Source organism: Malania oleifera, chromosome 4 (assembly GCF_029873635.1).
Source record: "Malania oleifera isolate guangnan ecotype guangnan chromosome 4, ASM2987363v1, whole genome shotgun sequence".
Classification (NCBI taxonomy): domain Eukaryota; kingdom Viridiplantae; phylum Streptophyta; class Magnoliopsida; order Santalales; family Ximeniaceae; genus Malania; species Malania oleifera.
The window spans coordinates 104477599-104489962 of record NC_080420.1 but is presented as its reverse complement, the minus strand read 5'-3'; the positions used below and the strand labels follow the sequence as shown (position 1 = coordinate 104489962).

The following is a 12364-nucleotide window of genomic DNA, read 5'->3' as shown; positions in this document are numbered from 1 at the left end:
ATCCTTTCTTCTAAAAAAAGAAAAAAAAAAAACACACACACACACACACTAGAAGTTTCAATTAAAGTGATTATTTCTTCTCATTATGATTTTATATTTTAAAATGAAGCATATATGGTAATCATAAAAATTTCAAGGATTATATACCTTTTTCTTATAGTAAGATTTCTCTTTTAATTAAATTATTTTTATGTTGTGTTTGAGAGTATGAATTTTGAATTTTGGATTTGAATTTCAGCGCATTTGGACAAATTTCAATACGGTTTTATATTACATATTTATTCAAATCTAATACAAATTCAAATCCAATGTCTTTTAAAACATAGATAGTGTTTGGAAGGATGCATTTTAGATAATGTCTTTCCAAATTAACACAGGGATAGGGTTAGTGATTTTTTTGTTTGATGCAAGTTTCAATCTTTCCATATTATTTTTATGTCTATTTATTAAATGTTAAACAAGTGGCAATTAGGTCCCACTATATATATATATATATATATATATATATATATATATATATATATAGATCTATGACATATTTGCCACAAGTCAATATTTAAAAAAATAGGCACAAAGAAACATGGATGAATAGAAATTTTTTTTTTTTGATACACCAGATATATACACTGAATCTAATATTATCTCGTTATGTGTAGAAAAAAATAATACTTAATTTAGTTAAATTAGTAGAAATAGAAAAATCATGTTAGATTCTATGTATATACTCAGTATATCTAATGATTTCTTGAAGGGTATATAATTTCTATAATGATAAACTCATATCTATCTAAAAAAACACTCATATCTAATAATTTTTTCCATAAGTTGTTTTATTGCTTCATGAACTTCAATAGAATATTACAGATGCTCCACATTCAGTATATAAATATTTACAGAATCATACAATTATATTTACGGAAGTTTTCATTTTGAACACACTACATGAAATACAATAATTGCCATTTGTTAATTATGCTCTTCTTAAAGATATATTATATTTTATATGCATGAACTTATACCAATGCTGCAAAACACTTATCTTCAATGGAGAAGAACATCTACACAGAAATCTTGAAGCGCTTGCATCTTAGATAGCTCATAAATGGTTTTTCTCCAACCGGAATATACTTCACAACCAAACCCAGCGGCCACGAAATGGAGGCAAGCGCAATGCACACTCCCCACTGACTCCAACTCAGTCTCTCTGTATCTGCAAACCTCTGTAAAAATTCCACCATCACCACTTGCAGCACAATCGTTATCCCTATGATTGACACAAACAACTGGTTTCTGTGAATCCCCTTGAACACATTCTTCCTCTCCAATCTCCTAGCGTTGAACTCGTTGAAAACCTGGCAGAGAACGAACGTGTTAAAGATTAGTGTGTCCTTAACCTTCTTGCCCACCTTGAATATGGAGGTGCCCTTATATTGTAAGGTCAGAAGGATGATTATCTGATAGAAAGCTTGGAAAATTAGGTTTCTCCACATGATGTTGGTAATGAGGGGTTCGGTTCGACCGACCGGGGCCTTCTTCATTAGCTCGTCGGTCGGCCGCTCGGTGGCGAGGGCTAGAGCCCCTAGAGTGTCCATGATGAGGTTCACCCACAGCAGCTGGACCGCAGTTAACGGGACTTCTCCATTTGAGCATGCTGCCACCAAGTTGATCACGAGGGCGGCAACATTGACGGTGAGCTGGAATTGGATGAACTTCTGAATGCTATTGTAAACACATCTTCCCCATTTCAAAACAGTGACGACCGATTTGAAGTTGTCGTCCAAGATGATGATGTCCGAGCTCTCCTTCGCCACTTCGGTACCTTGAATCCCCATAGCAAGCCCGACGTCGGCTTCTTTTAATGCTGGCGCGTCGTTCGTTCCATCCCCGGTGACGGCAACCACATTGCCGCTTTGTTTTAAGCATTTCACCATTAGGAGTTTGTCCATAGGGGAGGATCTCGCCATCACGCGAATGTCGCGGATCCTCTTCATCCTCTCTTCGTGAGAGTAGTTTCGGAACTCGACCCCTTCTACTACTTTTTCTTTGATGTTTGAATTGGATTCGAGTATCCCGCATTCGAGTGCGATGGCTATCGCGGTGAAAATGTTGTCCCCAGTGACCATTTTGACATCGACACCTGCGTTCTGACAATCCAGCACAGCATGCTTAACGAAGGGTCGACACGGGTCTTTTATACCCACAACACCTAGAAATGCTAGGTCTTCTTCGTCAAGCGGCCGCGTCCTTTCGTGGCCTTCATAATTGAGATGATCATCATCTTCCACTCTAATTTCTTTATGAGCGAATGCGATGCACCGAAGGGCCTCGGCCGCCATACTTCGGATATTTTGCACGATTTCTTTTCGATCTCCAGCATGTATGGGTATTAGCGACCCGGCACTATCGTAATAATACGAGCATCTTTCGAGCAACAACTCGGCTGCTCCTTTCCAATGGACATGAATCTTATCATCTGCCTCATATTTTAACAACACCCCACTACGCTTTTTTTCGGAATTGAAGGCTTTCACATTGAGGATTTCATACTTTTGTTTCAATTCGTCAACATCCAAATTCAATTCTTGAACAGCCCAGAAGAGCAGCGCTTTCTCTGTTGGGCTCCCGGAGAACTCCGGCTCTGAGCCTGAATTGGTTTTGTAGATACTACCTGTGGTGTTTAGACCAGCTGCCTGGCGAAGCAACTCAACGATAGAAGGAGAAACTGCTTTGTAGGCGTCGGCAGAAATCGATTCTTTTCCGAGCCAAAACGCAGTCACCTTCATCTGGTTTAGGGTTAATGTGCCTGTTTTATCAGTACAAATTGTCGTCGCCGAACCCATCGTCTCGCAGGCCGACAGTCTCCGAACCAACGCATGATCAACCATCATTCTTTTCATGGAATAAGCCAAAGTCAATGTAACAGCAAGAGGCAAACCTTCCGGGATCGCCACCACCACGATCGTCACGGCCGCTGCAACCACTCGAACCATGGCGTTCATGATCTCATCGAACCCGGTCCTTCTTCCATTGTACTCCCTACGTCCATTTTCATCTTTAGTACTTCCTGTGAAGTAACGAATCAACATAGCTACTAGAACCAGGGAGGCCACCACCAAGCCTACCTTGCCGATGGCAGATGTCAACTTGTTGAGCCGAGCTTGCAGCGGCGTCTGCTCTGCCGAATCATGGCCGATGGAGCTCATCATCTCCCCCCACGTGGTGCTAGTGCCCACCGCGGTCACCACCATTCGGCCGTACCCGTCCACAACCTTAGCTCCAGAAAGCAAGAACGGGTGGTCATGTTCGATCTCGACTTGTTCGCTCTCGCCAGTCATGCTAGACTCGTCGATTCGCAGAGAATGGCCGGTCAAGAAAAGGCCATCGGCCGGGACCTGGTCACCAATATTCAGGCTCACGACGTCTCCAACCACCACGTTGGAGATGGAAATGTGGTGGCGCCGCCCGTTTCGCACGACATCGACTTGGATGTCGCCGCTCACTTTCGATAACTCTTCGAATTGTTTCGACTGCCTGTAGTTCGATCCTGCGGAAACCACAATGACCAAGAAGACAGCAAAGTAGATGCTTCCCCCTTCGTACCATCCCTCCCTTGGTCCATTCTCTTTGATGCCGAAACCAAGCGAGAGAGTGGCGCACATGAGCAGGATGATAATGGTGACATCCTTGAAGGCTTCCCAAAGAAAATGAAAGAAGCCCTTTGGAGGGGGCTTGATGTATTCGTTCGAGCCGAATTCTCGAGCCCGCCACTGCACGTCTTCTTCTCCGCCGTGGATACCATTGTCAGCATTGGTTTTCAAAGCTTCAACTACGCCCCCGACTCCGCCGAGACGTTTGAGGTCATCCAAGTTTTTTTCCTTAGCCATTTTGGCAAGCGCTCTTTTCTTAGTAGTGCCTGCAACATTGGAGAAATGGTGGGGAGGACTTGAGTTGATGTCAAGGATAGCATGAGAAGTACTGGTTAGGGACTTGATCGTCGAGAGCAGAGCGCGAATGGAATAGATAGCGGCGAAAGCGAATCTCCATCTCCGCTGAGGCTTTGTGAGATTGTTGGCTGCTGGGATGTTTACGACCAGTGCTGCATTTGAGTGGTGTGGTTGCAGTGGGAGAAGACGGGGCCAAGTTGACATGGTTGGAGAAAGAATTGAAGAGGGGGGAGCAGGCAGGCTAGGCTAAGTTCCTAAGAGAGCAAGTTTGCACTTGAATTTATATAGAGCTTTGATTCTTATGCATTGGAGCTATTTAAAATGGGCTCATGCCAACAGTGCTCTGCTCTCATGATAACAAATGTAAATGGTAAAAGAAGAGAATCATGAGCTTGCCTTCTAATTACTCCTCTAGGCTCCTTCCTAGAACCTCGGAGGCATTATCGCCTGTACCTTATCCTTGCTCCCTAAGGCAAATTATGAAAGATCTGAAAAATCTTTCATGTAACAACACCATGCGTGTTGGGCAAGATTTACAATGCACCAATTATAAGCTTTTGTCTTCCATATTGGTTGTCAAAGGGAGCTCTTTCTTATGTGGGTGTTAGGACTCCTATTATCCACCAATAATTCTTTAATTTTACAGTCTTAAAAGTTACAATCCTAACTGTGTTTTTAAACTTAAATCTTGAGAGCAGTCTCTCGCATTTTACACATTGGTTTATTGATTTTTTGATCTTCAATTGCATTGAAACAAAAGCTAAGTGTCATTAATTTAATATGCAACAATAGTTGATTTTTTGACTAAATTATTACAATGTTTAATTTTTATTTTTCCAAGTATTAAGACAATGAATTCAATCAACCTCTAAAAAAACAATAGTTTACAACTTTTGAGATACATTTGACGTTGAGTACTTTCCCTAATACATTTGACGTTGAATTTAGTTCGTCACCTTCTAGTTTAGTATACATCTCACTCGTAGCATAGACTATCAAATTCTAGAAACTAGCCCTTGTGTTCCTACTACACTGTTGGAGGTGGCGAATTTGGTTTTAGGAAAACAAAGGTCTCTGATCGGTGCAAACTGCAAGCGCACAGTATCGTAATTTTATAATATAATGTTGTGTAGAGTATCGTCCTGTGGGATTGATGTCTTAATTTTACAAAATACCGAATTTATAATAACCTTGATTTTATTTAGAAAGATTAATAATTTTAGATTGCGAAATTTAAACAAAACTACTTTAAATAAACTATTCAAGAGAATTTAAAACTGGATACTGCTTATCAAATTACTGATGGTGAAAACTTTTAGAAAACCGATTTCACCTAGTTTCTCACTATGCTTAACTCATCTAGCCAATTCGAATTCATATTCTCTGTTTGTTAGTAAATCTCCAATTTTTCCAAAAGTCTCTTTTGATAGTTAATCAAAACTTATTCTTATTTATTATTTAACATACGATTATGCAAATTAATAACTTTAAAATGCAAAAAGATCCTCGATTTTTAATGCTACGTAGGTTCATACAAATCTTTCGATCTCTATATTTACCTATGCTGAATTATCCAAGATTTATCCTATAATTCCCCCTTTCGGTACCAAATCACAATACTGATATCATTTAATTAATGACCAGTTAATTAAAAGCATTAAGCACAGAAATACCTCAAACAAACAGTAATGAAAATTACTTCAAATTAGGATCAAATAGCAAGCATAATTCGAAATTGGTTACATCGTTTTCTTAAAATACAAAAATTTAGTTCATTTTAAAAATTAAATTCAACATAATAGAGTTCACCATATTTTCTTCTATTTGGAGCGTACGAGAAAGTCAATACTCGTAGTACCGCCGTCGCACGTCGCGAATACCCCAAACACAGCCGTTGTTCGCCGCCTTCCAATTCCGAAAAGATTTTATTTTGCTGTGCACAACCTCCTCTCCTTTGCTGATCATGTATTTGTGTTTTCGCAGCACCCCAAAAAGAAAAATCACAAGAAAGCTCACCAAAAAAATAAATTTTTTTTCAACCCTCCTGTGTGGTGCGGCCTCCCCTGTCTGCCTCACGCCCCACTCTTCCAAACCTTCTGCCCCACTCCCCCAATAAGAGAACCTACCTCTCTTTTATTTTCTCTTTTTTTAGTTCCCTTCCTACTAGGGGTGAGCAAACGGTCGGTTCGGCCAGATTCGGTTAATTAACCGAATTAACCAAAAATTTCGGTTAATAAATTCTATTAACCGAATCGACCGAAAAAGGAAAGCTACCCGAATCGAACCCGACCGAATTCCTTTTCAGGTAATTCGGTTAACCAAATCTAACCGAAATAATTAAAATTAATTATTAAAGAATGGAATATGTACCTGAGTCACTTAATTGATATCCAGCGACTGGAAGAGGGATTTGGGATCGGGATTGGGATGAGAACAGAGAACTGGGAAGTGGGAAGTGGGAAGAGGGGCTTAGCCGCCGGCACTTAGGTTCTAAGCCTCAAGCAAAACAACAAAGATTGAAGAGACGATTTGCGAAGAGGGAGAAGGAGAAGTGGAGAAGGACTGTCTGCTAAGTTTGGCAGAGGGAAACAGAAGAAGGATTGAAATCTGAAGGACTGAAATCTGAAGGAGAAGGAAAACTGAGGTTTGAGATCGAGAGGGGAGACTGGAGAGGCTGCGGCGCGGTCCGAGACCGAGAGGGGATACTAGAGAGGCTGCGGCACAGAGGAGACTTTGAAGGAGAACTGGAGAAGGAAAACTAAGGGTCCGAGTCCGAGATGTCGAGACGGAGTCATCGAGAAGGCGGAAGCTGCGACGCAGATGAGACTTGAGAGTTGAGAGGACACGAGTAGTTGGCCAGCCGGGGCCGTCTGGCACAGAGGAGAGTGGAGAGGACTTAGTGTATATATATATATATATCTATTTTATATTTAAATTTTAATTAATTCTTAATTTGGATAATTCGTTTAACCGAATTAAATTTTTTCATAACCGATCCGATAACCGATTACCTGAAATTTAGCGAACCCATAACCGAACCGATCGACCCCTTATTTGTTAACCGAACCAAACCGACCGAAATTGATCGGTTAATTCGGTTAATTCGAATTTCCCGAATTATGCTCACCCCTACTTCCTACCCGTGTATGCCCCCAGCGCATGCTACCCTAGGCCACCTCACGTGCATGCTTAATGCACTCACCCTCCAAAAAACTAAAAGGCTTCTTTCCTTTTGACTTTTCCAAAATCACCTTTTTTTCTTTCTTTCCTTTTCTTTCTTTTCATGTGTACCCAGCGCCTCACCCAGCAATTGCTAACATGCAGCCGGGTCACATCTCACTTTTCTTATTTATTATTATTATTATTATTATTATTTTCAAAAGGCAGACGATTTGCCCTCCACCTTTAAGCCTAATTTCAACCCTTCTACAACTCCAACTCTCAAAGCTCAAAACACGAAAATTGTAAAACTCTTTCTCAGCTTTCGCCAGAATTTTGAACCATCTTGATCGGAACTCTGACGATAATATTACGCTCAGATTACAGAGAATTATCGAAATAGTCCATAAAATAGCGTATGATAACTTCACATCTGATTTCAACCTTGATGCATCCAGTAGTATTTCGCAAAACTCAAAACATGAAAATTATAGAGCGTTTTTTTATCTTTCTATGTCATCATGAATCATCTGAATCGGATGTCGGATGAGAGAGTTACGCACAGATTACAAAGTGTCATTGGTTTTTAGCTTCCAATAATTGTCCTACAATAAAAAATATCAAAATTTTATAAATTACTCAATAAAATCCAAATATTATAAATAGAAAATAATGTTAAAATATTAAGGGTAATTAGGTATTTAAATAGAAAAATATAATTCGTAATGCATGATTAAAGTACCTAATTATGCAATTTAAGCGCGTAATCAGTCTCTGTGCTTCAACCTATAATATTTTAGTATAATTTATTCTTTGTAATATTTTTATCTTTCCAAGTGTTCGTATATTTCCTATTGAGTCCTTAAGGTTTCATTGTGCTTAAAAGAAATAAAAATTTAAGCTCTTTCCAATTGAACCTATCTATATTAGAACGTGAATTCCGTTTGCATTAAAAATGAACATAGGTTCAATTGGGTCTTGCGAATAAATACTGATTAATGCAACTACGAAGAAAAAAGGCAAGTTCATCCTCATTTACTAATCCCATTCTTTTCTAACTTCAGTCAACAAACAAACTCCTAATAGAAATCTAGTTTCTTGACTTGGAAATCAAGTGACTTCCATTGCTCATTTCTGGTCACTCAAATATGTTATATATGTCGACACCCTAATTTTAACCAGGCAACTCTGAGAAGACCCGTTATAATAAAATTTGACTTCGATTCCCGAAAATTGGGGGATCCTTTTTTTTAAAAAAAAAAATAAAAAATTGAGTCCCGTCCTGATTATTTTCAAAAAAACTCGTCTAGGTTATCTTCCAAATAATAATAATAATAATAATAATAACAACAATTCAAAAAATGAGTCATAGTATTTTTTAGTCAAGTCCCGGTATTTTAAAAAATAAGTCTCTTTTGTTTTAAAATTGAATATTTCAATTTGAGCATTTTTAATTTTTAAACTGAGCTTTTCTAAATTTTCAAATTTTTTGGAGTTGAGTAGTTTAATTTTTAAATTTGAACTCTTTTTGAACATTTTTATATAGTCGTCTTTCCGAGTCCAGGTCCTTCCAATTTTCGGGAATCAAGTGCTATTAAAATTGGGTTTCTCATTTGTGGAAAACAAAATGGGACAATAAAAAAATAAATAAAAAAGGGAGGCACGTGTGAGAGATATTTTCTCTCCCAAACGGAACCACGCGCGCAAAGGGGAGGGAATATTTTCTGTTGAGATTTCTCCGCTTTCCTACCGGCTTTTTGCGCACCATTTTGTACTGCTTGGACTCAACAAAGGGATTTTCGTTCGCGCGCGCGCACACACACACGGTCAGATCCGATCCACCATTCATCGTCAACTTCATCGACAATCAACGGCGTCTCCGTCTTCGTCTCCATCACCGAAACCGTCTCGCACCAAGATTCACCATCACTGGAATCCACCTGCAGATCCTACCATCTCTCTTTTTCTCTCTAGATTTCCCGCTCTTCGGAAGTTCTGGTACATAAATGTTCATTTGCATTGACATTATTATTCATGGCATCATGAAGGTTTGAGAACCGTGGATGTGTGTAGTGGCCAGAGATTCTGCTTTACTCTCCATTCTTTGTGTATATATATATATATGGTATGGTTTGGTTTTAGAGAGAGGAAGTGAGGCCGGTGGTTTGGTCATTGGGAAAATTGAATATAGGGAGTGAGAGGATCCTGAGTAATGCCATTGGTGGTTTGGTTTTACGTTTTCACGTATTGGCTCTCATTCTCTGCCTCCAAAAAGCTATTTTCTCTCTCGGGTTGGTGAATAGCAGAGGGAGTCTCATTAACTGCCATTTTGGTTGGTTTCTTTTTGATTTGCTTGCTAGGTCTACCCCTCACCTCTTGAAATCAGACTAAAAGAGGAGTGTGTTTCTATGGAAATTCTTTATGGTTTGGAAGTGTTGTTGAACCCCTCTCACGACTCCTATCTCACACAAAACACACACTCACACACACCACTTACACACATACACACACTGCTAAACACACTGTTTGCACACTAACACACACACACACACGCCAACACACATAGTAAAGCACGCACACTAACACACACTTTTACACACACTAAACCACACACACAGAAAATGCACCACTAACACACATTGTACACACACTGCTACACGCACCCAAACACACACTTGCACACACACTACAACACGCACCACTAACACACACTGTACACACACCTGCACACATACTAAAACACCTACTCATGCACGTATACCCCCATGCACTTGCACACATACTCATGCTTGCACACAACACACCAACCCACCTAAGCATGCATGCAACACACCCATGCACTCATGTACACTCCCATGCACACAACACACACTACAACACCCACTCATGCACGTACACAACACCCATGCACATGCACACACACCCATGCACATGCAAAACTCTAAGCATGCATGCAACACACCCATGCACACACATTTACACACGTTCCATGCACACACTAAGACACACGCTAACTCGTGTGCCCTATAGGCATCGTGGGTTGAATTGGTCTTGACTAAGACCTTAAACTGGTTGACCCCCTGTGTGAACTAGTTCTCCCCGAACCAGTTGGGTCTTCCAAACCGATATGAAGCCGGTTTAGCCTTTTATTTTATTTTATTTTATATTTAAAATTTTAAAACCCCATAAAAATTCATAAAAATGTCAAAAAAATCACAAAATTCAGAAAACTTGAGAGAAAATTTAAAAAATATTTTTGGGACTTGATTTTCATTGTTTTTGTTTAATTGTATTTTTTATTTTAAAAATTCTAGAAAATATGAAAAAATCACCAAAAATCCAAAAAAATCTGAAAAAATTTTTTGAGACCCAGAAAATTGTTTCCATCCCGAATAAATTCCAAAACCTCTTGGATATTACTTTTCACTTAGAATATTTTACAAAGATTTCAAAACCCCGGGAGTGTATTTTTGTAAATGAAAACAAAGGTGTAGTCCCAAGACGGGGGTGAATTGGGTTTTAAAATTTCTTTTAAATTCTTTTTGTTTTTAATGAAGTCTTAACCTTTTACTGATTTATTCAATACACAACAAAAGCTTAAATATTTTATTCAATCCACAACCACACAAAATAAAACCTTCAATCAACCAATCAAACTTTAAAACTGATCAATCAAATCCACAAAATATTCAATCAATATATGTTATGCAATTCTTTTAGCTTTTCCAAGAATTCAAGATGTTTAGTTTGTTTGCAACCCTGTAGTGAATGAAAGTTTGAATCAAGTCCCGTGTTTATGAATTTTTTTTCTCATTTTGATATTCAACAAAACATCCACACTCTTTCCAAAATTAAGAATTCAAATAAACTCTTTGTTAATTTATCTTTGGGTGTTAACCAATCAACACACTCTCTTTGAGGTTTTCGCAAAGTATTGATCAACTAATGCACTCCCTTTCGATTTCCGCAATCCTAAATTAAAATTAAACTTTAAGTTTACTTAATTTTCAAATTTACATAATATATATGATTAAGAAATTAAATCATCCACGCAGTTTATATGTGCTAAAAATAAAGAGCGAGAGAAAGAGAGTGACATTATGATTTTTACGAGGTTCGGCTTATTCCTAACCTACGTCCTCGCCTTTGGCAAACCACCAAAGGATTCCACTATATTAGTTCTTTTGTCGAGCGAAACAACACCGTTACACACTCCTTCAGTAGGTTAGAGCCTGCCTCTCCAAGTGATATCCCCTCACTCAGTTACTCCTTTAATTAGGCTAGGGCAGCACCTCTCTAAATAATCCCCCACGCTTAGCCAATGAACCAACAATCCTAAAATCATCAAAAACACTACAAGAATACAAAATGATAGCTGCGTACAAGAACACTCTTTTAAAGAGTAGATTAGTACAAATTCAGAGCTATATACTTCAAAATAATTCAAATATGAAATTCAGATTAAAGCTCAAAGAATGTATCACCGAATGGTTCTTTGAATGAATGAACGAATTAAGAATTGCAACACAAGATTGGTGATTTAGAATCAGCAAAATCTCAGTAAATTTCGTGCAAGATGAGATTGTGTTAGCCTTTTAGAGTTTGAGAGCAATTGAGAGAGTATGAGTGTTGTAATTGATTCTTAGTGATTGAATTAATTGATCTTGGGTGTATTTATAGAGTTAGAAAAGTATTTAACTTGATCCCCAAGTTTACTTGGAGTAGTATCCAAGTTTTGAACAAGTTTGAGCCCCAAGCAATCTAATTTTTAAAATATGTCCGTTATGAAATTTAAAATCCGCTGCATGGTAGTAGCCTGAGGGGTTCTCGTCAGTCGCCTATCCATGAATTACACAGATAAAATACATAGGCACCTTGGGGTTAGGCGCTTGTCACTGAAATTCCTTGTTTTAAAAAATGGGCAAAAGGGTGATTATAGCCTGGTTAAACCTTATCAGACTTCTCATTTTGCATCGTCAGGCGTCTGTCAAGACCTAGACAGTAGCCTGATGACCTTCTGTGTAACAACCCAAATTTAAAATTTAAATTTAAATAATAAAGAGAGAGGAAAATAGAGACAGAAACAGAAGGAGGTCGTAGACTTTGTGGACAAACGCAGAGCGTTCGTTGACGACATTGCATTTTGGAAGGAAAAAAAAGGGAAATGGAAACAAAAATAAAGAAGGAAGCTTCCAAGCTTTGTCGACAAACACAGGGTTTCGTTGACGAAGGCTTTAAGAATTTCATCGACGAACACATGG

At 38.6% G+C, this 12364-nt stretch overlaps 1 protein-coding gene across 1 annotated transcript; it reads right to left on the bottom strand.

Annotated features, from left to right (window-relative positions):
* Nucleotides 1-802: 802 nt before the first annotated feature.
* On the bottom strand, nucleotides 803-4224 carry LOC131152653 (calcium-transporting ATPase 12, plasma membrane-type-like). Its single transcript, XM_058104437.1, has one exon. The coding sequence runs from the start codon at nucleotides 4146-4148 to the stop codon at nucleotides 1059-1061; it is 3090 nt and encodes a 1029-aa protein (XP_057960420.1). The 5' UTR covers nucleotides 4149-4224; the 3' UTR covers nucleotides 803-1058.
* Nucleotides 4225-12364: the final 8140 nt, after the last annotated feature.

What these genes read in the sequence shown, in the direction of transcription:
- LOC131152653 (XM_058104437.1), bottom strand. Translation starts at nt 4,148, where the DNA reads ATGTCAACTTGGCCCCGTCTTCTCCCACTGCAACCACACCACTCAAAT.